The sequence below is a fragment of the Strix uralensis genome, chromosome 1 (assembly GCF_047716275.1).
Source record: "Strix uralensis isolate ZFMK-TIS-50842 chromosome 1, bStrUra1, whole genome shotgun sequence".
NCBI lineage: Eukaryota > Metazoa > Chordata > Aves > Strigiformes > Strigidae > Strix > Strix uralensis.
In genome coordinates, this window is record NC_133972.1 from 20,427,740 (window position 1) to 20,455,241 (window position 27,502).

The following is a 27,502-nucleotide window of genomic DNA, read 5'->3' on the forward strand; positions in this document are numbered from 1 at the left end:
ATCTCCTGCACAGTAAGAAAGCAGGATAGAAAATGAGATTAATTATATATTTCTGTGTTTAAGAGCTTGGAAAGGATGGAGACAAAAGCAGTGTGAGGCTATTTAAACAGAAAGATCCTCATATGAAGAAGAGCATCACAATCATGTCCAGACAAAAAAGGATATGAACAACATGTAAATGGTACATGCTACAATAATGAATGAAACAAAAAGACTATTTATTTGAAAATAAATGGGCAATGGCTTCATTTAAGGCTGGAGTTCCTACGTTCGCTCATGCATATGCTTAATTTAGATGGGATAATTCATGTGGTGACCCCAGTGAATAATATGTAAATTTTAGTGGGATTGAGTCATGTTAAATTTGCAAATCAAAGTGCTACTCAGAAATGTGATCTGGTTTCCAGATATTAAGCCTATGATCTCCATTAATTGTTCAAAAGTAGGTAGCCAGTGTATATGTATCAGATGAAAAAGTTAAACAAAATTTATATCACTATGAGGCCTAAACCAAGCAGTCCAGTTTTGGGAAAGTTTTAACATGCCCACAGGAAAAAATGTTGTCTAGTTCTTATATACAATGTATCCAAGGTGGCTGCTGCAAAGGCTGGTGTAGATTCATGGTTTTAATTAAGCTGTTACCAAAATTTAGATATAACAGAACTTCATAATAATAAAAAGAGAAACCTTATTTGTTTTCCTGAGAACATAAAGCCCCACAATTTTATGTATCTCCTACTTAGGAAAAAAGATTTTTGTAATATAGGTAATGATAAATACGTTTTATTCAGTTCTTGTTTTGCAGGGAACAAACTCATTGCAAAGCATCATAATAATAAAAAAAAACCCTGTTTAAACTGACTCCACTTAAGTAAGAATGCATTTTTTTTTTTACTGAGAGGAAGCACACACACTTGCCATACAGCTGGTTAGAATGCATTATCATACAAACACTTTAAGCTGCCTTGTGGTAAAACGCACATTGAAGTCGATATCATCCACCCACCTGCTGAACCTGCGTGAGAATGTTTCTCCTTAAACTTGAGAACAGTGTGTTGGGAGGATGCCCTGAGGGCTGGGGGAGGGGGATGCTGAACTGCTTGGGCTCTGTGCAGCAAAATTCTGCCTGAGGGCTGGTGCTCTGTGGACACTACAATGAGTTTGCAAGACTGGACCATCAACAGTAAATTTTTTCTGAACGTAATTTGAGTTTTATGGTTTCACTCGGATCTTTTTCCAGCTCTGAGGTTGTCTAAAGATGTGTATGGTTCCCTGCACGATTTAAGTGACATGAATGATTTATATAGGGCACAAGCCAGGGAAATGCTGCTGTGTGGGTGACGAGATTGATCTGTGCTGATGAAGTGCCCTGTATGGCGGCTCTCCGTAGGGTCCCCAAAAGACTGCTCAGGGCCTTTGTCACAGAAGCACGTGAGGATCAGCGCATGTGATGCACCATGGGGTCTGGGAGGGGCTGGCAAATGCTGCCTTAATGCAGTAGCCCAGAAATAAACCACTGTCTGGATGTGTCACATGGGAGCCCTGCAGGGACCCTGGGATGCCAACAACATGTCAGTGTAGGAAAGCAGGGAAATACTGCATGGGAAGGGGACAACAAGCTGCAGGGATGGTGCAGCTGGGAGGACTGGCGTGCGCTGAGAAGTGAGGTCAGGAGAGGCGGGGGGCAGTAACCCAGTCCTTCAGTCGCCTCTTCTCTGGCTATGACTTTGTAAGTGGTTGTGTATAAAACTCAGATATAACTACATAGAGTGATGGTGGTGTATTCTCTTTGGAAAAGTGCCTCTGTTTTCATTTTAAGTAGGGTCCCTGTTCTGTAACTACTTGTAAGTACTCTTTATCAGTTATACGAGCCAGATGCTACAGTAGATGTCTTTTAGTGGCTCCTGAAAAATAGAGAAGATTCTGACTAGACACCATTTACGTTGTTTGTTGTCATTTGGAGTACATATATATTACAGCTTGCTTGAAAACAGAGGGCCCAGATGCGCCCTCACAACAGTGACATGCAAACCCCTCCTTGTACTGAGTTTGACACTGGCACTGTGCAATTGCTGAAGCTACAGTGCCGATCCAAAATATGCATGCTGCTCAACAGCAATGAGGTGCAGGCTCTTTCCAGTCAGTGTCTGTCCACTCATGATGCATGGGGCTTGTGGGGGACCTCCGCTTTCCTTAGTGCAGGTCTCGGTGTAACTTTGTGGAGCATTGTCTGTGCTAGATGTATTCTGGTTTGGACAGGACCTGCATCTCCTGCCCTCCATCACTCTTGTCCCGGAAGGTCCCCCCCAGCCTTCGATTTCTTCTTTCCCTAAAGAAAATAAGGAATGGTCAGAATTAAAACAGAGAAAAATAGGTAGTTGGTTTAGGGTCTGTGTTTATATCTTCCCTCCCTTGTCAGGGGGTAGTCAGAGTGACAGGAAAGGGGTGATACTCGAAAGGGGGGCAGAGACGGTTGCTGAAGAGGCAGTAGATGAGGGGGTTGATGGCACTGTTCAAGGCTGGCAGGTTCTGAATGATCACGGATGCATAGAAGCGCTCTTTGGTCTCAGGGAGTATGTTGAAGTTGTCCAGGATATCAAAAAGAAAGTAAGGGCTCCAACAGAGTACAAATGCTGAAAGAGAGTCAGAGAGAGGAAGAGCTTGACATTAGATAGTTTAGCTATTTAGGGAGGTAATCACACACACATAGAGAGACTGTCATAACACATAAATATTTGTTCATGCAAAAAAAAAATCTCTCCCTATTCAGGGTCTTATTTAAGACAATAGTTATTAGATTGTGCTTTTATTTGTCTTTATTTTTATTTTAATGCCCATAAAATGTATTATGTGTGCTCTTCTAAGTGTTTAGAGTGCTCCCTCTAGACATATCGAGGCACTTTTGAACACTACACAACACATAAAGGCTAAATAGGTAGCCAGTTAAAGCATCATCAGTTATAGTGAAGCGCTCTTTTAATGGTCCCCTGAGTGAGCAGCCAATCTAAATGTACACACCACTGAAGTGCTGCTCTGTGACAGCGCTGCCTGTCACAACCACCTTTAAAAAAGGTCTCTTAGACACCCAGGAGCAAGGAATGACAGCGTTTCATGCCACATTATGGCAGACCAACATGTCATTTTGCATGTTGGTTGGAGGTACTGTGTACAGGAAGATTCTCTAATACCTGCATGGCAATTTAAGAGATTAATTTGGGGAAGGGAAGAGAGGACTGTATTGTTCATAGCCCCTGCTTTTGTTCAGAGGTGGTAGAAATACAAACGCCACAGATCTACCTTTATTTGCAGACATAGGGAATGAATCTGTCCCTCACAAATTTCTATGTCATCTCCTTTCACAAAGGCTTTTGAGTCAAGATTTATATAGAAACACTGGGACAGGCAGTTCACTCAACTAATCTATAAGTACCTGGGTTGCAGATGTACAGGTATCTGTGAAATCAGACACATGATCACTCCCTGACCCAAATGAGACAGCAGACCAACTTTGTGATTACTTTCTTGTCACATTAATGAGTATTTCTTTGTTAGTGGTTACCTGAGCACTCACTGAATGTGGAAGGAAGAGGTAAACTCCCCTCTTGTTTTCTAGAGTAACCAAACAGGCAGTGTCAATGCACAAATACCAGCAAAATAACAATATGCAGTGTCAGTGTGTCAGTGTATGGATCATAGCACTGACTATGTTGAACTTTAAGTGGCTTTAAAGAAATCCATGAATGTTAGGTGCTTTAATCTGTTTACACATCAAGAGATCATAGAATGGCTTAGGTTGGAAAGGACCTTAAAATCATCTAGTTTCACACCCCCACCATGGGGAGGGACACCTTATTATCAAGGTCCTTTGAAATACTAAGCATCCAGGTGAGCTCTTAACATCTGATGGCATTGCAATAGTAGTTGTTTCTGACAAAAGCTTTCTCTGATTGCCACACAGAAAAGTTCAAACACAGAGAAGCTGTTCTTGGGCTTCTTAAAAGCATGAATCACACCAGCCTCTCATGTCTGCAGATGCTACTGCTAAACAGTGAGCTAAGCACCTCAGTAGTAGCTATTATCACAATATTATCTGATCTGAATTTTGTGTAGCACTGGAAAGAGTAGCAACCTCTTTTTCAGTGGTAGGGGATAGCTGTCAGCCCTTAGGAGTAAATAGCTTCCGTCTCCTTCCTGACTGTCTCTGGCAGCTAATCACAAGCCCTGTGTGACGCTGCCTTTATTTATCAAGATAGAATGTCACCCTCCTCATTCCCTCAGAATAATGTCATCTCCCTGGGAGATGGAAGACACCTGTACTGAGTCATCTGCTGCCCAGTCAGGAAAGGAGAGCTTGTTCTTCCCACCTCAGCAGACAACACACTTCTGACATCAAATTCGATTGCGCTGCATCCCTCACCTCTCCTTCCTCTCCCTTGCATCACCCCAGCACCTAACGTCCCACACATAGTCTCTAAGTCTATAAGACAACTCAGTTGTCAAGTCTTTTGCCAGCTTCCATGTGAAGGAGATGATCCTTTCCTTTGTTCCTTTTAGGAAATGTCCGTCCTTTACTCTCTTTATGCACATGAGAGGCTGTGCATGTAATTTAATTCGAGGTTTATGTCAGGTGCCTAAAATAGGAATTTATCAGCCAGGGGAGAGAGGAAGGACAACGTCAGAAGGCAAGTCAAGTGGTCTAAGTAAAGCTCCTTCTCTAAGCCATCTACTGCACTTAACCTACTGATGACAGAGGGAGCTGAGGAAGACCAGCTTCCTAACATCAACATCCCCCCTAGCTACCAGCTGTGGGGCTTTTCACTTACCAAGGATAATTACGATGCTGTACTTGATTGCTTTCACTTTCGCCCTAGATATGAATGCACGACTGCTGTAACCAGCGGAGGTTTTGCCACCTGGGGAAAGAACAGTTCAGCTAGTAAAAGAGCAGGGCTGGTGCATGGATGTGTCAGCGCATACCTCCACAGGCAGAACAGTGATACATAGCCCATACTTCCATGATCTCAGGCAAGGGTTTGGTAGTTCCTGAAATTCAGACACTTGTAAACCTGCTCAAGTTGAACACTCAAAACCTGAGCCACCCAAAATCAAAAGAGGAAATGTAAGCAGAAGAGATCTTCCTGAAGCATTGTGGCAGCTGGCTATTCCTGATCCTCAACACTTAGTCAGGAAAACCACTGCCTACATGCCCAGCTGTATCAGTCTAATAAAATCCATGTGCTGTCACAGCTACAAAAACACTAGAGTGGTGTTATACGAGACATTTTCTGAAAGGAACAGGCAGCTGTAATTACGAAAAGAGAAGAAACAACCTGGCAAAACTGACTACTTTTTCACTTTTAACTGCATTTCAGTCAGAAGGATTTTAAAAGCTACATACTCCGTTCCTTTAACCTCTTACTCTTTTTGATGCTTTGGATAGTCAGTCATGCATTTTACTCTCCATGTTGACTCAGTAATGAAATACGAAATGCTGTTAGACTAGCTTTTCAGAAATGAAGTGTGGCTTGAACTGAGAAGCAAATTCTATTCAGTCTCACACCAAGGCTGGTTGATCTCATTTCCTCTGAAGTCACACTAATGTTTCTGAGAATCAAGTTCTGTATATGAATAACAGTACCAGCATGATTGCAATAACATGCCTGATTTCATTATTAATGTCAATTTGCTGTTCATGTTGCTGGGTCAGAATAATTAGGTTCACCATAGTGAATACACAAGAAGGTCATTTTTTATCAAAACATCTTTAAACTCTTGTAGCCTAAACTTAGGACTGGAATTTTGATTAATGTAGTTAGAAATAACTGTATACACAGCTTCTTGTGCCTCTTATAAAACCAGCATATCAAGGCTGTGTAATTTTAAAGAAAAAAATATAAATAAAATTAATGTGGGTTTGTTATCAGAGAAACATCCCATGTAGAAGCTTGAAGTTAGTCCATATTTAATTTTACTGTAAATCACTTGGTGACTTACGGAACAGAATACATCTCTTGGATGAGGAGAATGACATTTTTTTCAAGACTAGTTAATACTGATTGTGTCATGAAGGCAGGATCATTAGAAATCAGTCCTGTTCAAGCTTTTCAAAGGATGAGTAAAACTTATATTTTGACAGATGCCAGGTTATGACACAAGGATTTCTGAATATGTACAACATCACATTAGGACACTTCCTCCTGTACCAGATATGATCCGGGATCCTGCTTCAGGCAAGTACCAGCAACTTGGTCCCCATGCTTTGATGTTTCCATTCACCACTTGGCTGCACTAACTGGTTGTGTTGTAAAACACATTAGCGTAAATGAACACACAGAAAGAAAAGAAAAGAAAAGAAGACTTCACAACTAATAGGAAAGGCAGGTGACAAGTGGAGATTTTGAAATGATTTGCGTTTTTTGCCAAAATAGCTCAGAACAGTCCAAAAATGTTTATGGTCTTGGGGTGGGAATCTCAACTCATTTTGTGTCTTTCTGTAGCTAGGAATTTCTGATCTTGACCAAAATATAGACTTGCAAGGGCACGTGAAAACACAGCAAAAGTGTTATCTAAGTATATGCTAGAAGAAAATTATACTGGAAATGGACAAAGTTCTAGGAATAGGGATTCTAAGTTCTAGAATAAGGATTTTTTACATTTTAATTATTTTCTCACAAATGTCTTCTATCATTTTTCTAAAGGGGATTTAGCGTCAAAGGAAAGAAAGTAAATGTAGAAAAGAGTTATGAATGAGGAATTACAGAAACCCCATCCCCACAGCAGTGATGGGGCCCCAACATGACACTGCGTGTCCAGGCATTTCTGGATTTGGGGGGACTGGCCGAATTTGAATCACAAGGCTGGAGACATGTGTGTGCTGAGACTCACCAGGGCAGCTGGATATGATGACAGCCTGAGCTTTGCTCTTCATCCAGATGGTTCGAATCACGATTGAATATATGACACTACAGAAAGGAAAGAGTCATTGGTATTATGAGGCACAGTAAATTTAACTGACATCCCAGACATTCGTGCTCTATGAATACACTTATCTATGTGTAAGAAGCTCATAGAGATGATGAGACTGCATAGGAAGAATAATAATAATGACAACGACAATAATAAATAACATATGACTCTCCTGTAGTACTTTTCAGAAACAGATCTGAAGAGTTTTCACCATGGAAGTCATTATCGTTGTCCTGGCTTTGCAGATGTCAAGTCTGAGGCTCAGAGGAATGCAGTGATTTGACCAAGATTTTGCAGGCAAGACCTCGCTGGGGATTTTGAGCTAGCTGAGGCCAAATTTGCCTGGGTACCAGCCCTGGAACACTATCCCTGAAATGGGGGAAGTGAGGGGAGGGACCTGGTTTTGCTGTGTGTACACTTCTGTTTTGGTGTTACTTTATGAGTATGAAGCTGACGAATAAAGTGGTACCGTGGGGAATTCAATAGGGGCAAGATCCATGAGAAACACAATGAAGTACTGTGGTGTTCACTTTCAGGTCTCAAGGTCCTGGGTCGGAAATCGAGGAGGACAGAAGTATCAGGTAGATGGGAAGAGTTAGGTGATTCAAAACCAGATCCACCACAATTTGTATATTTAGAGGGGAAAGATGAGAAGTGCCCTAGTCTACAATGACCATAGATAGTTATGACCTTTCCCTAGACAATAACTAATCTGGAATTCTATTTATTTAATATAGAATAGGTAAAAATAATTCCTTCAAGCTGAAGAGCTGTTTGAACCCACATCCTGGATGAGGATACCTTTCAGCAGTTTACATAAAAAAATATGAGGCCTTGCTCTGTCTGCCTTTTCTTCTGCAAGCATGCATAATGTGCACCTAAAATCACTAAGCAACAGCATACTTTTGACTGGTGTTTTCCTTTTTAGTCTGCTAAGGAATACAAAAATAATTTAAGAATATTTCAGCTAATGTACTCAGGTTGACATGTTTTCCTGATGTAAAAACCAAGCACCATAACAGAAGTTGTTGTGTGCTGTCTGCAATACACCGTGGTGTTTTGCGAGGCCTGTGACAGCCTGACCATTAACCACCATAAAACTTAGTGGTGACTCGGTGAAAAAGGTGCAACTAGGGAGCTTATTTCAGGGTGTTTTATAGAGACAAAAATGTGTCTTACTATAATGTGGTTTATTGTATTATCAGAAGAGACATTATACTTGTTAGAGCTTTCAGTCTGATATACAAGACTTTCCTACAGTCCCCTCAATTCCTAGACATGTTTGCAAAGGCAGTATTTGTGTTTTGTGGAGGTTTCCTTCCTGTGGAAGTTTGAGCCATCTGGTTTCCAGGTTCAATAGGTGAGAGCTGGAAATTTAATGTGCAGTCTGGGCTGTGCAGCAGAGCAGTAGTGTACTTGCCCAGTGAGGGTTTTGCATGCATCTGCCATGGACTCCAGCTTGCTCTCCTTAATCCCTTCAAAGGTTCAGCATGGCTCCCAGCTGACTTGAACATTTTCCTTTTATCTCCTGGCTTTTCAAGAACCCTTTTTTTTTATCAGCTGGTGCACTTGAGAGTTCCTTTGTACTTTGTACTGACAATGGTGGAAAATTCATGTATCATTTCTCCGTTGATTGTTCCAATGAATAAGAATGTATTATAATGATAATGATTGTCATCTCAAGAAAGTTTCCAGCCAGCTCCTAAAAGTCCTGTTTCTATTTTCTCCCTACTCTGCTATCTCTAGCTTGACCTTTTTGTTTGCTGTTGAAACAATATCACCTCTGATGCAAACCTCCATATGTCCAGCAGGACATATTCAGCATTACCTAAGCATCAGGATGAAGGAGCCTAACTCTGTAGTCAAAATTCTCAGACTCCCTACTTCTAGCCAGGTGTTGCAAGCATTTTATTACAAAGTCAGGCTCCTCAGTTTCTTTCCCTCCAACCCCAGAAATCCTGCCCCTTTGACTGCAGAGTCAGGTAGGAGCACCCCTTTCACCGAATGCCATTATGATGGCTGTCTTCTTCATCCACCAGTCGTGGGATGTGACATCAGGCACTGGGATACCCTTGGCATTTCACACAGGAGATTACATGCTCTTTCATTTGAATCCTTAATTTTTAGAAGTCCAGGGGAAAGTTTAATTCCTGGTTTAATCCAGTGGCTTCTAAAGTGCTGCCAACATAATGGATTTGTAGTGGTGCTTTTGCCTCTATTCATCTTTCTTTTCACTATAGCTGGATCCACTGGAGCCTTCCTTATCAGGAGGGGACCAGAGGTGGTTTAAATCTGCTCAGGATGGGTGTCAGGAAAGACGAGTCACTTGTCATGCTAGGTACACTTCCCAGTGACCGTTTTGCCAGTCAAAATGATGTCTTTACACTTTGATCTCTCTGGGACTCCAGATCTTATTAGTGCCTAATCTTTCTTTTTTTCCCCAGCTAGGCTGGCATGGAGCTAAGAAACTGGAGTTTCCAGAAATGTGTCACCCAAACCTTAAGATCATAAAAGGCATCTGTGTTTGTGTTTCAAAGCCACAACAACAAAAAGAGAGCACTTACGGAAAAGTGGTATTTTTCTTACAAGGGAAAGGCAGTTTTGTTTCAGAATGCATTTGTAGCTTCTTTCTTTCTGTAAAAGGCAGCTGGAGGAGGATGTGGTGGTTGGTGACATCTCACAGGGTGGGAAGAAATTCCTACTTGATGGAAAATGAAGTGGCAGATGAACAAAGAGTAGCGGGGAACAGATGACAACTGGTATTGAGATGGACAGGAGGGTGTTCAGCAATGGTCTGTACCATTCTGACCATATCATAATCTCTGCTTCCTTCCTCTCGACATCAAGCTGCTTAGCCTTCACTGCCAAGATGTAAAGCACACCATACACATTGTCGCAAATCTCATTTTCCAACACATGTAACATGCCTGCATGGTGCTTGCTCTTGTCTCCACTGAAAGCACTGGGAGGTGTGATGTACAGTTCATTAGGTCCACATGTTGTCAGGTATTTTTGTGTCTGTAAGTGTGTAGTGCACTGGTCTTCCAGCCCTCACTGGGGATTCTTGGGGGCTATATAAACATGTGCTGTAGTCATTTTATTGCATACTATGATATTAAAATACTATATGAGTTGTGGACTGTTATTTGCAAGTGAGAGACTAATGAAAAGGAAAAAAGAGCTCAGGTGGAGTAGTCAAACCTGGATGCAAAAATGATTCCAGACTTTTTGAGAAGGAGCTACTCAGGCTTTGAAGTCCATAGCATAGAAAGGACATGCTGTTGATCTGAAAATGCAGTGATTTTTCTAGCACTGATAGAATGCATATCTGGAGAGGTGGCAGGAAAACACAAGAATATGGTTCAGACTATGGATGTATCTCAGCAGATGAAATTCATTGCATCTCCAGAAACAATTCAGCTTGATACAAATTCTGAAGGACTAAGATGCATGTTCATTGTAGCATGTTATTAGTTAATGATGTTGTTTAATATGGCCCCATTGGTAATTACAGCATTCTTTGTCCATGTAAATAACTAACTTATGGTTAGTCATACAAATGCTACCATGAATAGTCCCACTCTATTTTTAATTCATAGATCACTTTTGTTTTGGAAAATAAAGCTGGTAAAGCTATGTATTGATATTAAGAATCATAAGAGTTACTGATCTGCCTGCTCTTTAAACACAGATTTTAATTTTTTTTTTAATAGATGATTGCATTATGATAGTGTCCCACCCAGCCTCAGTATTTACTAGTAAAATGAGCCTTTATCATGGCAGAAAGTACACTTAAGCTCTCTGCTAATTGCTTGTATTTATCATCCAGCATTGTCTATTGTTCCTTGTACTTTATTTGTGCAAAGTGATGCAGCTGCATTATGTTTTATGGTAGCTAATTTACAGCGCTATTTATCCAAAGACAAAAGGCATATGTAACTTCATCTGAACAAACCATTGTAGGCATGTGTAATGGGTAAGTGAATAGACGGGCAGATATTAGAACATATGTGCAAGATCTAGGATTTTTTATTTAGAAATGGAAGTTGCAGGCAAAATGATTGTGCTCGCTGAATCAAGCTCAAAAAATGACCTTTGATATTTTTATTAATGGTATTTTTGTTCTCTTTATTTGATTTAATTCAGACAAATACCTTTTATTTAATCTATTTTTTATTTCATTGCAATGTGTTGGTTTTAGTTCCATATTTTTCCTTTTAACTGATTCTGTTTTTTCTCTTCTAATTATTTTTCTGCTGCTCCAAAGCAAATGTTCTCTTTGGAGTTTTGATTTTAAACAGCAGATGGATATTTTTTCCTCTGTGTTTCAAGAGGAACTTTTGTAATTTTTTTAACCTGAATTTGTAATTATGTTAGATAAATGTCTATGTATTATATTTATCAGGTTAAAATAGAAAAAATATATTTGGCAATCATGAGTAACAGCTAAAAAGATTCTTAATTTCTGGATACCCAAATGCCAGAATATAATTATGGTTTGGCAGAGGGTAGCAATACAGAACAGAAAACCAGTAGCTTGCCTGTCTCCCCACCACAGGACCTGAAGGGGCCAGGTGCAAATATTTGCAGAAGAGAAGTCTGTAATCCTGATTTGACCCATATTTAACCTCTGCTGAGCAATGTCCCAGAGGTATTCAGCTATCACAGATACCATTTGAGCTTTGCTTTGCATATCTTGGCGTAGGAGAAATGGCTTTGGTTATAGCTGATGACATTTGTCCCAGAATAGGAGAGAACTAATTACTGCAGATTGCCTAATTCAGTTTTCTGAACTTTCTGGTTTTTGGTAGGTTGATAATATCAACTGCAGAAAAAGTGGTAGATTAGTCTAAATAAGAGAGAAGAGTGGGCCAAATTTTCAAGTGCTGTAAGGAAGAACCTGATGCAGGATTTGTGGCTTTCCCTGCCCCACACTAAGACAGTGGGGAGGAAAGGAGCTTTTACATGAAAAGAACAAATATTCTCCCCTTTTCTCAGCTCTCAAAGATAACCACACTCTTGGGTTAAAAATCTATTCACAGCTTTTCCTTCTCTTTTCATTATTCAGGTCTTGTTCATTTGTATTGTAATCAGGTAAAAACTCTTCACAAAACCACAAGCTGTTTGATAACTGATTGCTGATTCTCCAGTTGTGAACAAGTGGTGGGAACAGACGTCCCAAGTATTTAAATCTTTCAGGGCTGTTGCAGTTTTGTTCATAGATTGCCTTTTTATAGATATGATTAAAAAAAAGGGACAGATTGTTGTTTTCTTCTAGTTCATGTTTCAGCTTGGAATCTATAGGGTTTGCTTACACCATGTCTGGGGGATTAGCTCGTCAGTGGAAGGGTTTTCCAGACTGAGCTTAAGGTTATCAGCTAAATAATTCATTCCATGGGCTGCGGTGTTATGAATAACACACCTCCTGTGACTTAGTTGAAGGCTGTGTCAGGAACGTGTGAAATCAGCTCTGCTGAGATTGCTGAGGGATGGATGAGAGAAGCTTAAAAGGTGATGGTACCTGGACTGTAGCAAGTGAAAACTGCTCAGCCAAAGCGACATATCTAGTGTGGAATTAAGTCCTGCACCTGAAAAGTAAAATTTTATCCTTTGTATGCACTTCGGATGAAATATGCCAGAAAAAGTGCTGTCATCAGTGAACTGCTTTGCTCTAGAGGTTAGGTTTTCAGCATATTCAGGCAGCAGAACTAATTAAGAATTAACTCCGCCAGCCAATGTCCCACATTGCATCAGGCACCTGCCATGCAGCTAAATCAGAGAGCTTCGGTAGCAAAAATAAAGTAGCTGTGCAAACAAAATGAATTATTGCAGAAAAGGTCTTATTCTTTCTCTGTGTGCACCCTACCTCACTTCCTCAGGAAGTGTGGTGTGTGCCTTGGTTTCTTCTTCTTTATTCGTGTTTGTGGCTTCTTGGATACTGATCCTTGACTTTTCAGTTGCACATATATGGACCGTGTCTCCATCATTCTGTTGTGGGGTTTTTTTAATAACATCTTCAGCTAAAGGCCATTAAATTTGAAAAATCACAGAATTACTTCATTCATTTATTAAATAACACCTTTTATTTTTATAACTGATCTTCTAACAAAGTAACACACAACTGCAATGTACATGATGTCTCTCATTCACCCTCATGAAACAGCGTCTCATTTGTCATCAAACCAGTATGCATCTGAAAGTATTCTGTGGGACAAAACTTTTGCAGAGAAATCAAGTCCCTGCAGATGTTAACAGCCATTCCTGACGTTCTTTAACAGCAAAATGTTTACCAGAGTATTTATATGCTGCAGCCACGTCAGGTGGATTAGTTTTACACTCCTGGACCGCCGACAAATTTTAAAGAAATAGATGTCACACTTTGAGGCTATGTTGACAGATGCATCATATGGGAAGTTGCAGCCTTCAGTTGTATGCTTGAAGTTTGAAAAAAATGTTCTAAAAAATACCCAGTTCTTCCCAAACTTCATGGCATTTGTTCATAATGTCTCTGCTGACCTTGCCCTGATGGTAATACTCTTCTTATGTGATTTCAGATAATCCTCTCTATTCTGAAGAAAATAGTATCACTGACAACTAGAAATAAATGGGCACAAAAAAATCCTTCCCTGTGCTACCCCACTTCCTTCCTACCAGTGCCAGACAACACTTAGGACCTGTCAAAAATCTGACTTCTGCTGGCAAGGATATGGGAGCATTTGTATTAGTGTACACAAAAACCAGGAACATGTTTGGGCAGGCAACAGGGACCACGCTGCCCCGTGGCTCCAAGACCAGTGTTTTAAGTTCCTGTCCTGCCACAAACTTCTCATGTGAAAGTCGCTTAAGGTCAAGGCTGAAAAAGTTTTAGGATGTTTTATTCATGTCTCAGCTGTCAGGGCAATTTCATGAAATGCCAGTTTCACTGCCTTTTCCTTTCCCCTCATGTCTTCATCACCTTCTTGCTTCTGGGGATTTACTGTAAAGCAAGTCACAGAGCTGATCTGGTTTGAGTATCTTCCTTTGACAGGGAGGAGGGGAGCACAGTGTCAGCAGCTCTGAAAAATTTGGTGCTGTGTAGATTGCCTTTTCTTGTCAAACAAGTATATATGTCATGTAAAAGGGAGTGGCTGATCTCTAATAGAAAGTGTGCATATCTGTAAGTTTGAGTGTGAAAGAGATGTTTTACACACTTGTGGAATGACTGATAACTGGACTGGCTATGAGCCTTTTTCCTAAAACGCCTCAGATGCTGGCTAGAATTTCCTGATTGCTAGCTACTTGAGAAAATTCATAACAAAACTCCCCTTATAGTAACAACCAGCCTCAAAGTTTTCTAGTGCCGTTTCTTTTCACAGTTAAATCACTTTTTGTCTCTTCTGTGTGTGTTTATTCTTTTTGCTGCTAGTGTTGGGCTGAAGATCCACCTACATTTATTTACATATTCCCAAGAATATTTTTTGGTTTATTTAAAACTAGGGTGGTTTTAATATACAGGAAAACATACAAAGAGAAATGATCCTGTCTAAGAAGGAAGAACGATTGGACAATCTGGGAGTAGCTTTTCTCTATTGCTATCATGTCCTTTCTTTAAGGAGAACTTTTCATGATTTTGTTTGTTATATCTGTGCAATCTGGCACAAAAATGAAAGGCTTAGCAAACTGATGTGTTATGAGCAAAGTATAAAAATTGTCCCTTTTCTCTAGGGAGCAATACTGGTCAATGTTGAACCTGTATCAAAAATCAAGCTAGATGAGTTCAAGCATGTGGTTTTGATTCTATCAATCAGAGATAATCTTGTTGCCATTAGAAGCTGCAGAACTGAATCTCTCTGATTAAACAGTAAGAAACTTCAAGGCACAACTCAACTGGAAAGGAACGGTCTTTACTATCTAGCTTATGTAGCCAGTCCTGTCATCATCTAGAAAAGACCAGCCCCCCAACCCTGCTCTCACCTGGGGTGCTAATGAGCAGGAAGCTAATGGACACTCATGGCTCATCACCTGCTGGAAAAGCAGATGGACCAAGAGAGGCATCCAAGGGACATGCAAACATAGCTCCTCTCTCACATCCCAGTGTGTCACCAATTTATGGGGGAAAAAAGGAGTCCCAGTAAGTCTTTGCCACAAAGAAGAGATGGACACCAAGAAATCCTTTTGTAACATTGTGACTGAAAGAGAATAAAAGGGAAAGAAAGGAAAGGGCTCAGAGAACAGGTTACTGCCACCTGTCAAGGCAGTTAAGAAGCCTCAGTCCCCTTCCATATCTGTTTTTGACTGCTCCTTTGCACTGGTAGCTCCTCATGGCTAGATAATTTTTGTTTAATAGCAGCGAATAGCAGTGCCCTAGAGGGAGGAAATAAAATTCACTGATCACTAAGCACACTCTGGGATATTGGTTGACCTCAGTTTAAAATAGATTTTGCTGCAGATCATCTTTGTGATTTGGGACAAATCAGTCTAAAATATTTGCAGCTCAGGTTTCCTATTACAAAATGGGAAGAATTTTATTTGCTCATATTTTAGAAGTAGCTGGCAGCTTCAAATGCTTGGAGATTTCTTTCCGATCTTGGTGAAGAAACATACTTCTAGTATTATGAAGCTTGAGAGCACTTCAAGTTAATTTTAGTTTAATTAGTGTTAAGTGTGGTTTCCTGTTCTTTTATTAAAACTATGTTTTGTCATAATAGCTAGACATTCATACTGGATTTATAAAGATATGTTTCAAGCCTGAAGCTGTGGAGATAAGTGGACACAGTTAGAGATTCAGTCCTTTTTTCAGAGAAAATGTTTCTGGCTATTAATACCGCATGGAGAACACCCAGGGCAAGTACAGTGACCCGTGCATTATGTGATAAAACTGAAGTCGCTATAAGGCAGGTGTGGAAATGAAATCAGAATGAGTGAGTAGAAATTAAAGCATTAAGCTGATTGCACACTTGACAGCTTTCATCACATACTTGCGGCCTGTGGCTCAGGCTTACCTGATAATGATCAGAGGAATGAAGTACACCAGGAAAGCCACCACCGTCATGTAGGGTATCCAGTAGGAGTCATCAGGCCAGAGAGCCCAGCACTGCACTTCCCCATTGGAGAGCTGCCGTTTCCCAAAAATAATCAGAGTCGGTATGGAAAACAGGAAAGAGAGGCTCCAGGCCACTCCAATAAGAACCTTCGCCTGTCTTTCTGTGCAACAGAGTCAAACAGATGGTGTTAATGGGGATGCTGGCACAACTGGCCCCTTGTAGCAGTACTGATAGGTAGGGAGGAGGAGGAAGCTGGGTGAAGAAAGGGAATTTTGGGCTGCATTTGGCTGATGCTGAAAAGACTGCAAAGGAGAATGAGGATTTCATCCATTTCTTGTGATAAAAACTCATGTCATTATGGGCTTATATTTTACATGTTTTATTTAGAGATGTTAAGAGCCCATTGAATCTGAAGTGCTATGAGAAAGGCACTGGTCAGGGTCAGCAAGTCAGGAACATGAGATGTACATGGTTCCTCTACATCACCAAAACAACATCATGAATAAATGCAAAGGACTGCAGGCCCGCAAGCTCTTACTCTGGCACAGCAAAGCAGTGGTCAGAAGGAGGATGCAGAGACAGAAAAGAAGGAGACCTTGTGCTAAAGATAACAGAGGAAGGCTGAGACTGGAAAGGGCTACTTAAAGCATAAACTATGTTGGAGCAAGCTGGATGTACTGTTGAGGGAATTGTCCTCCTTGGAATAGAAATTAAACATGTTGATGCACCTTGAAGTGAGAAAGCTCACAAAACATTTCCTATCAGGAAAGAGAAAATGCCTCAGTTCAGTAACAGAACAAAACTGCACAACCAGCTGCCTTTAACTCCATCTGCAACTTTTCTGCCCCAAAGAAACATGATCCTGCAGAGCCTGGGCATCTCCTGCAGTTCCTTGCATCATGGTGGAGACCAAACCCAGCTGTTGATGGGCATATGCTCAAGCCATGCCAAGAGTGGATTGATAAATGGCAGATGGCGATGCTCAAGTGCTCAGCCCCATTTTATATGCCACATTGACAAGGAGATCCTGCTGGACCTCACAGTGAAGAAGAGGAGCTGAAGGATCCCAAAACACTTGGCAGGTTTGGGCTACTGCTTCCTCTTGACTTCTGGCCTCCTCCACTGCCAAGTGGGGTAAACTGGTGGGAAACTAAAGGATGTCTGGTGGCATCCATGGGACTTTGTAAAATTCAATGGATTGGAGCAAACACCCCCAAGACTTTTGTTTTCATAAATCTCCATCTTCTGGCTAAAATCCAGGCAGCTCTAGATTAAAAGTGTGGGGGAAAAGGGCTGATCTGTGGAGTACCAGTGATTCTCAGCAGCAGTTATTCTTCCTGAGTCAGATTGTGAAAGGAACAGATGGGGACAGAGTTTTTGATCTGGGAAGCTTTGGTGTTGAAATACTTTATTGTCCTACAAAATACCCGAGGTTTTGTGTGAAATAGAAAATCACTTTAAATTATGCATATCAAAAAAAAGTCTTCCCTCCTTGAAGCTCAAAGAGCAATATGAAAACATGTGGGAGAAATATTCAAAAAGTAATTTTATGCTTTATAAAACATCAGTTGCAAATATTCACTTACCCTGCTCATTTTTAAATGCTACCCACGTTCAGCAAAATATGGTCTTGCTAATCTAGGGTTTAAGGGAACTCTGATGACATCTACGTAAGTGAGAGGGTTAGATTAAGTCTATAAATATTGCATAGGCAAAGGAGAACTGCAAAGTTTCCCAAACCGTAACAGAATAAACTTAGCAAAAGGAATATTAAGAGTAAGCTTCACAAAATATTTCCTGACAGAAAGGGCTTTTCAACTGTGAGCTAACTACTTAAACTACATACATAAAAGCCTCAGTGGGGCCCACTCGTCTATTTTTAAGGGGAAAAGATCATACTTGGATAATATATTTTTTACACTGTGTAGTGACGCCTGTAATTTGAGAAGTCGGAAATTTGGGTTGGTCAAGAGTGGTGTTTTATCTTTGTGTTTTATAAAACATTACCTGCAATGTTCATTTATTTGTGTTTTTCAATGTCCCTTGTGTTTGGTAGAATATGGCCTTGCTAGTCTAAAGGGCTTTACAGGTCACTGATATCATCTAGGTAAGTAGATTTTTGTTTTATCAGACTAATGTTAATTGGCTGCCTCACCAGCAGGGTTTTTTATGTTGTTTTTTTGCAAATGTTCTAATATGCTCTAAATGCCAGCAAATCATATAACTAGAACTACACCAATTATAAATGGAATCAAATAAATAACAGCTTTTGAATTATGGTATTCTATCCGGCCAGTCTCAGTAATTTCCTTTAAAAACAATATTGCTCTTTAAACGGAAGGTTTTTCATACTTGGGTGGTCAAGGCTAACACCCAGGGTGGGAGTGGGAATCTCAGTCCTGAGCTCTGGCATTGATTCTCCTAAAGGATGTTTTCATGTCACTGTCCCCTTTGCTCCACTCCCGCCATCCGTGTGCTGCAGCAGTGGTTTTGGGCACATCTGCCTGCTCCCAGCCACATGTGGCAGGGAGGTGTCTCTTGTGAGGAGTTTTGCTCCCCACTACCATGAATGGCAATGTTATGAAATCCTTCTATAAAGTGAGCACCATTTTAAAATTAGGTTTTAAATCCAGAGAGAGTGAGCGGTTCCAGAATGTCATTGATCTGATGGACTTTATCATCATTTGCAGCCCAAAGCCACGCAAGGGACAGTTTGAAACTATTTGGGTTTTGTCTTTTACTTAAGCAGTTCTGTTGTCACCTGTTGCTTAGTTTGTATACTGTTTGCATATACCTTTTCAACATGGTGAAATATTCATAAAATGTCTTCTGCTATAACTTCTCAGTTTCTTTTCTTTTCAATCTTTATTTTACTATTTTTTTTTAATGACCCTTTTGGTTATTGAATTACGTACCTCATACAGTATAAGCATTAGAATTAAAACGTGTCATTCTTCCACATCCTGAACTTTCTGTGGTCATTTATGTATTTGCAAAATAAGTATAACATATTTAACTAGTGAAGTTTGTTTTCTTAGAAGCCATACAAAGTACAGCTCATTGCAAATGCTTTTTACCAGGACCTGAGGCTAGTAAATAAACCACAATTAAAAAGAAAAAAAATTATTTGACATTTTCAAAGCAAAATGTTTCAGTTTTTTTTTTTTTTCCCCCAAAATGGTATTTCAAGGCTACAAGTAAACATAATTTTTAAAATTGGTAAGGAGAAACAATTCTTTTGTTTCTTGATGGAAGGATTTTGGGGGATGAGTGTTTCATTTTGGAAAGAAATTTGCCACAGGTTGACTGAGAATTGTTTTTAATGTTTCTATGTGTCATCACCAATGACAAAGTTTTGTAAATCTCTTTGTTTTCCATCTGGAGAACGGCTAAGAGGGCATTTCAAAAGCCCCTCCCATGACACCTGTGCTAGGAATAGTTGGGTGCAAAAGGTGATTAGTTATGTATATTCCAGGAAGTCGCTATGGTAAATATACCTCTCTAGATCCTTCTTTTGGATTTACAGCTGCGTCCTTTTTCCCTTTGAACGTGGTCTTTGCTTGTCCATCAGTGTGTAGCCAGCCCTCGCCAGAGACAGGTGGGCTTTGTCAGTGTTACCTCTGCTGTGGCTTTTTCACCTCCTAGAGCTGCACCCAGCTGCCCCTCAACTGGGTGTAATGTTTGCTCTTCTCCAGTTTTAAAAAGAAAAGAATAAGCTTTGTAGTATAGGAATAGGAAATGGGACTGAGTTAAAAAAAGGCTTTTATAAAGATTTAAGGTGATTTGGTGGGGGTTTTTTTCAACTTCAAAGTGCTTTGCAAAGATTAACCACCAAATTCTTTACTAAGCCCAGGTGGTAATTTAACAAGTGCTGCTTTTCCTGTGCCACGGATGAAGGAGAAATGTCAGTGGGTCTGTCTCACAGCTTGCCCTGCTCAGCTGGCAGTTTTATGAGCCCTCCCCAGCCCAGCACAAGGTCAGCAGGAGCTGCAGAGTGCACCGTGCCTCCCAGAGCCCACTGAGAAAGCCTCGATATCAATCTCCCCATTCTGAAAAAGTTGGTCTGCACGCTGGGGAATATGAGGCTAAACTTCACACAAGTATTTGAAGTTTTCAGAACTTAACATCTTCCAAAGCTGCACCACTGCCTGGGCTGTGATTGATTCATAGATTTTTAAGGCCAGAAAGGACCATTAATCTGATCCCCTGAATAGCAGCCTGGCAAAAGCCATCATTACCCCAAAACAAGAATGATATTTGCATCAGATTAAAGTGTGTCTTCCAGACCTCATGATTCTTGTAACTGTTTCCCTTCCTTTCCACCTGCTAGTTCTGTTTATTCACTCAGTGTAACATTCTTAGCATCCCACTTTGGCTCTGTAGGAAAGAAATTATGTTCTTTAAATTGTACTGCCAAGCAGTCAGAATACATTTGAGTACTGTAAAAATAACAAATAGAAGAAGTTATAAGAAACAATAGATATCCAAACTTGTATGCTACAGCTTTTGAAATTCTCTTATCCAGCTATTGTACAAATTCTCAGTACTACATTCAAGTTATTTTTTAATGTGAATAAATAGACAATATAGCTGTTGCAGCTCCTAGAGTCAGTGTAGTTGTACGAGGGATAGCTTTTGCCCATAATAACCTTCTCAAAATGCTGGAAGATAATGAAAACCTCTATACTTTTTTAAATGTCATTTCATTCTTTGTTAACACAATGCTTATAAGAACTGCTGAGGGCTAAGTGCAGCTTAAATAAATCTTGAAACCACAGCTCCTTTGCCATTTGGAAAACTGTAACTGAGTCCAAAGGTTGCTACAGTGGGAATGAATAATTCATGGCAACAAGGTTAAGAATTTTGAAACTAAAAAACTATCCAATAATATCCATAGCAATAGAAAGGTACAGAAATTCTCCTACCTCCTTGCAAGAACTTCATCGGGTAAACTATGGCGTGATACCGGTCTATGCTTAGTGACACGAGTACGTAAGTTGAGGCATATAGAAGGACCACCTGGGGCAGAGGTATATGAGACAGCAGTTGAGACACATTTATTGCAGAAAATAATGTCAGCGAGAACACTGAACTAGGAATATTTGAAACTTTTATTAAAAACCAGTCTTTTTCCTTTATCTTGTCCACAAAATTTAAAAGACTTAATATATTTTAATTAAAAGTGTTTCAGCTTTAATTGAACGCTCCCAGCATTTGGCACTTCTGATGCTAGAAAAATGTCTATACAGCATTTTTGTTAGGGTTTATTGCTGTGGGGACACAAAGCCACATGAGCTTGGGCATACAGGGGAGGACAAGATTTCTATACCTGGAAGTAACGAACAACTCTGCAAACAATATCAGGAGCCATGAAATCTCCAGTGTAGCGCCAAATGATGTCAGTCATGATGTTTATGAGTCCCGTAAATGAATCTGCAAAGAAAATTAATTGAAGAAGTATTAAAAGAAACAAACACATGACTGCCAGCAAGCCACAGGGGCAGGTATGACCCTTGGGATGTACCAGCTCCCTCAGTCTTGAGGGCAGCCACGCCATGACAGGTCAGCCCAAGATGCTAGAGGAGCTGGGAAAGCCTCAGAAAACACTTAAAGTTTTGTGTATTTATTTTCTTGTTCTCTTAATTTAACGCCAGTCCCTTCAGACAGACAGGGCATGATTCCTATAAACATTGGAGCCCACAGCTGGTTCCTCGTGAGCACGACTTGCCTCTGTTCTCTGGGCTGCAATTCAGCCTGGCTGGCATTGCAAACAGGTCAGATGAGCTGCACCCTTAAAGTGCCTTTTTCTCTCTGTTGCTTATAAAAGGATGTGAGGTGACCAGTTGAGATGGCCACATCAGCCCTAGGGTGGATGCAGGTCCTGGTCTATACCTGAATCTATACCAAAGATGCCTAAAATTAACTGAGATCAATTCCTCCTAAAATAACAATTTGCTTTTTGTGAGTAGAGCTGAATAAAAAAAACCACCTATGGGTGTTAATCCCACATACACTTAAAGGTTTCAGGCTTGTCCATTATGAGAGATGTGGAGGTGACTGCCTGGTGGGCCTGATCCTGAGGTGCCAGGCTCAACGCCACCTGCTAATGGCCCCCAGGTTTTACATGAGGTGTGGATAAAATATAACATTGGAGAAACTGTAGGTTAGTCTCTAAGTGCGTCAGCTTGATCCCAGCTGTGCCAAATATTGAACTACTTAATGTCTTTTTTTCTTTGACTTTTATTTCACTATAAAAAGAAATATGTCTCCTGCAAAAGCACCTGGGGTGATATCCAAATGCTACTGAAGATAGTGGAAATTCTGTCAGGATTTTATTTGCAAGCTTAATTATTTAATGACTAACCCTGCCCTGTCAGCTTAAAGTTAACCTGCTTATGCCAGTACTTTTGCATTCACCAAAATAAATACACCTCAGGCCATCTTTTCTTTTTTTTTTTTTTTTTTCTTTTTTTTTTGTGAGGAAATCTAAGGAGATTTTCCAGCCTTTGTTCTGCTTCTTATTGAACAAATGAGCGCTCACAGCGATGCAAGTTTTACAAAGGAATTGCAAAAGCTGGTAGTGCTGTTGTACATATGGGTGATACTAAGTTTTGTCTTTAAAGCCAAGATAATAAAAAAGTTCTCTCCCTGTAGGCCAGGATAAATGTTTTAAGTGCTGTCCATGGAAGAAAATGTGCGTCAATCCAGTGTTCTGCCACTTCAAGTAACACAGCATGTTGCTCTTCTTGGACAGATTACCACAAAGGGAGAGAGCAGGTTGGGAAAACATTTTGTGTGATTTGTCAGGACAAAACCAAGTAATACAAAGAAATAGCTTCAACCCATATTTTAAAAATTTAGAGTGGTGAGGTAAAATGTTTCATTTTGATCCTACCATTATACACATTTGTAAACCGTCTCTGAAGTTTACTGTGATAAAGGCATCCTAACCTCCATAACAGAAGATTTTGGTTTGAAATGTAGGCTTTGGAAACAAGATATTTCAACAATTTCAAAATATATTTTTTTGAGCAGCAAACAGTTTGAACCAGTACTTCCAAGCAAACAGGTATGGATTTGGCAAAATTAGTTTCTTCTAAGCCCTTTGAAATTGCAGAAATTCCAGATACTTCTAGCTGGAAACTGAGATCTCAGCTTAATGTTTTAGAAGAAGCGACCTGTTTTGCTTCAATGGAAAACTAGGATTACCTTTTCTGTATCAGTAACCCTTTATTTCCTCTTTTTCTTCAATCCTTTATCTCCTCTTTTTCTTCAAGGCTCAGTTCAAAATTAAATTAGAGCAGAAATATCATTGTTGTTGCACGTAACTACACTGCCTCCCTCCTTATGACCTTATTGTTCAATTAGTTCTGATTTGCTCTCTCCCCTGCTGCTGTTTCCCAATCCCGCTTTCTCTCCCTTCTCTCTTCCCCTGCTTCCAGAGGGGTGCTGGATCAGAGATGACCTCCAGAAGGCCCCTCCAACCAACACTTCTGTAATCTCTGCTCTCATACCCACTCAGGGCAGCAGAAAATCATGGTTTGAAACCTTATGTTAAATGTTGCTCATTGATAAAGGTGATGGGGCAAGGGACGACTGTTTCTCTGATGAGTATAGTGGCTTTAAGACTTTATTGAAAAGATTGTAGGTGTATATAGTTAAGATGGTCTTTGAAGAAACTGCAGAGTTTAAGTGTTTCAAAAAGTGAAACTCATCTTCCAGCAGCGGTTCAAACCCATCCCTTCCCCTTTCCTTACTCCTGAATTATTGATTCATATTCTCTCTCTCTCCAGTGATGAAATATTCATAGGTTCAAAGTAATACATGTCAATAGAGCTTCACCTCAGGGTATCCTCCAGCTCTTGATGGTCTGAGCATCTGCCAAGCAGGTGGTAAATGGGGGGTCAGCTTCCCTCCGGAGGAAGAGGGCACAGGGACTGCCCTCCCTCCTACCCATCTCTGTGCTCTCTAGAGGAAAGGGAGGGAGAAGGGAAGGCACCTCAGCTGTCTCCTCTCCTCACCACCATTTTGCCATTCCTTTCCAATGCATTAAGAGAGTGCTTTGCAGGTGCATCCTGCAGGTGCAGTGAGAGATGGGCCAGTGTCCTGGTGGTCTGCAGGACACTGGGTGTGGAACTGCCTGCTGGATGTAAGCAATTTGGGCAGGCCCAGAAGCACACTTCCAGTGTATGCCCATGTCAGCTTTTTCATTTGCATCGGGAGTGTGTTTTTTAACCTGTGGATGGCCCCCACTTCACTGGCTCATGTGATGGAGAATCCACAGGGGAATGAGCCTTCGCTTCAGCTGATGCTCAAAGAGAAGGGGCTCTCCAGGGGTGCCCCTCATGCACCCCACACCATGTATCTGCTAGCCAGTGCTCAGGCTGAGGGACAATGGGGGTTTTACTCAGCTGTAGCAGACCCCTCCCCATAAATGCACAGTGTGGATATCAGCTCCATCTTTGTCATGCTACAGATCTGTTCCTGCTGCACAGCATTATCTACCAATATAGCTATAGCCATAAGTGCTTCAGGAGCTTTAAAGACAACTCAAAAATGTCTTTCCCTTGAAAGCCTTTGAGTGAGGTTTTTCTGGTGACTGGGGAGGTTTTTAGGCAAGGTTTAAACTTCACAGCTTCTTTGTGCTGGCAGCCTCAGCTCCTCTCCCCCAGAGGTACGTTTTTAAGAGCTCTTTGTGCTGAGTGTCTGAATCACTGTGAAGGGTTCAGCACACACTCCTCTGAGCATGTGCCCCTGAGCACAACACACATGTACGTGCCCAAGCAGATGCAGCCAACTCTGTGTGTGTCAAATTAGCCAGATTTCTCAATACCCTCTAACTATAGAAACATTCTCCCACACAAGCTCCTCATGCCCTCTGCAGGTTCCAGATATCTGTCTTGTCTTTTCGATCTACCAAGTACCAGACCAACTTTTCTCACTCTTTTGCTCTCCTAATGACCGTTACAGAGGCAGTTTCTTATCCCATCTCTTCAAAGGACCAGACTCTCTCAGTCTGACCCAACTGCACACCTTTTGAGGATTTGTCATGCAGACACAGGTTACTTTACATAGGGCCACCAAGTAAATAAAGTGTCTCATGCAGGTGATCAGACAGCAGGCAGGAAAATATGCAGCAAACCTACAATTGTGACAAAGATTTTGTGCTACTGCTCCCAGCTGTATACACTCGAATCTGTTGCTTTTGTGCATGGTTTTCTGTTACACATTTGTTATTCACTCTCTAGTCAGCTAGCTGGTTAACCCCTGTGCTAAGCATACATGCAAGCTCCACCAATTAGCAGCGCTTCTTGCCCTGAATGTCCCATCTGGTCATTTCTTGCTTTGTGTCCTCCCACCTCCAGTGCCACAAGTACCTGGTACAAACCTTTATTAGTGATTTAGGCAATGAACGCGCTGCTCATTATTCTATCTTACTTCTCATCACAGCTGCAACAATTAGACTTCATGTTTTCCACATCTTCACAACATTGCTTTAGCCTACAAGCCACCTTTCACGCAAAGCCCCACTGTGCCAGTGCTATAAATCTGATACACAGATCATGAATTACCAGCAGAGCTTTAGTCACTGGTAGATGAATCCTCCTCACCCACGTATCATCTCAGATGCAATTACAGCCACGATCACAGTATCTGAAATCCTCGTTCGTCATGTAATTTGAATTGCTGTAGTAGAGGTTAGTGTTTAGAAGTCAGCTGATTTGAGCGATATGATCTCAGCAGATCACACATTCCCTGGTTGCTTTTGGCAAGCTTACACCTCAGTGCGTGTCACTGGATTACATCATTGACATCCTAAGCCATAAATGTCAGGTTTAGGAAACCAACATGGTTTATATATTGCTCTAAACCTCTGTGTTCTCATTACTGCTGGTATCCTCACTGCTTCTTGCTAAGCTGCTAAGCTAATATGGCTTGCATATTAGATAATTGTGTTCTTTCACTGATGAATGTTCCTGGGCCAAATGGCACCAAGCTCGTTCCTAAAAACAGTGACAATCAACCTTCACTCCTTACTGTGTGCAAGCTTGTCATTGCCGCTGTTTTCTTAATACTCTTCTTTTTTTTTTTTTTTACCAAGAAGTGGTGTGTGTGCTGTGGTTGTGCGTCTGCATTGCTAGGCAACTGTGTGGTTATAGGCTCATTTAATTCCTCAGAAAAATAGGCGGAAAATCAATTAATGACATACATTCTCTTTTGATAGAAAATAAAAATATCAGCAAGTGATAGTTTGTGACTTTTAACATAAGCCAAATGTATATTCAGAAATAATGCAAAAACCCCAATTCCTTGTTGAAGAGATGACATGGCACTAGTATGATGGGAATGGTAGCAGTTTGCTCTTGAGGGGAGGTGGAGTTTCTATAAACTAATTTAAAAGAAAAATTCCATGAGACTTCAATAATAAGGAAAAGTAGAGGGAGGTAGGGAGGAAAGATGGCTTTGCCTGGAGTGCAGAGGGAGGGAAAATGCCCTGTTGGGGTTTGCACAACTTGGAGCCGCATGAACTGGGCAGGTCTGAGACCCTTCAGCTGCCTCCTCCCTGTCGCCACCATGGCCACAGCCAGTCTTCAGAGGCAGAGCTAGTATCTGCCTTTACAAACCTGTCAGCATTTCAAAATGCAGCATTTTTAAACAGCATTTATCAAAAAGACCAAAAAAATGTCTGAGTCTGTTCCTAGGGGAGACTGAAATATGCTGAATATAGTGCTAGAGCATCTATGGCTGGGAAATACGGCAGGTACTGAAACAACCTGTGAAAATCCTGGGCCCTAAAGACCAATTTTACCCAAGATTCTGTCATGCTCAGTAAAATCCTTCTGGATTTTTTATGGGCATGACTGAGTGCAGGCATTGCCTCTATGCATTTGAGTAGAGGAACTGCTCAGTTCAGGATGTGATTGCAGCAACCTGGGTAGTGGGCACTGCCTTGTATGACCAACAAGCACAAAAATGTGAAAAAAGAAACACTGTCCTTGGAGGGAGAAATCTGAATACAGGTTTGCTGTTGCTGCGAGTGAGAAAAATTTTTGTGGCAAAAAATCCTCTGCTGAGATAGAAGTCCATTATAGAAAACAAATGGAGGTAATTAGTGATCTGGCATGGGAATAGAGACAGGTTACAACTGTCCCAGTTAATCTGTTCATAGAAATTCATTGACTTGATGGGATTGCCAAAGGGATGTATGCTGTGCAGACTTCAGGATATTTCTTTCGTTACAACTAAGGAGGTTAAAGCAAAAATCTGTGCTAGAAGGTCTGCAAGAAAATATCTCTATCATTTGATTATTAGTACTGACACCACTCTTCCCTTAAGACACTTACCCTAAAGATGCTGAAAATCTTTTCTGTCAGAAGTGGAGAGCAGAGTGCTGGTAAGCTGCAGTGGGTTAAAAAGCTCCACACATCATCTCAGCTGCAGTTTGATCATTTTTTCCCCTGATGAGAACAGTCCTATTAAGTTGGATGTGGTGATCCATGACTTTTTGGTGA

At 40.8% G+C, this 27,502-nt stretch overlaps 1 protein-coding gene across 1 annotated transcript; it reads right to left on the reverse strand.

The window, feature by feature from the left end:
• Positions 1-786: 786 nt before the first annotated feature.
• NPSR1 (neuropeptide S receptor 1) lies at positions 787-27,502 on the reverse strand. The gene is made up of 8 exons (XM_074891425.1): positions 27,335-27,502; positions 21,319-21,422; positions 20,915-21,008; positions 15,948-16,149; positions 6,886-6,962; positions 4,824-4,913; positions 2,453-2,633; positions 787-2,329 (listed from the first exon to the last, which is right to left on the reverse strand). Exons 2-8 carry the CDS (start codon positions 21,394-21,396, stop codon positions 2,236-2,238), a joined length of 816 nt encoding a protein of 271 aa, XP_074747526.1. The 5' UTR covers positions 21,397-21,422; positions 27,335-27,502; the 3' UTR covers positions 787-2,235.

Bases quoted from the DNA above. Each gene is read 5' to 3' on its own strand.
- NPSR1 (XM_074891425.1), bottom strand. From the start codon at position 21,396: ATGACTGACATCATTTGGCGCTACACTGGAGATTTCATGGCTCCTGAT. The intron at 4,914-6,885 runs GTGAGTCTCAGC...TTCTTTCCCCAG, and splicing joins CATCATATCCAGCTGCCCTG to GTGGCAAAACCTCCGCTGGT. The intron at 2,330-2,452 runs GTATCACCCCTT...TATTTTCTTTAG, and splicing joins CGTCTCTGCCCCCCTTTCGA to GGAAAGAAGAAATCGAAGGC.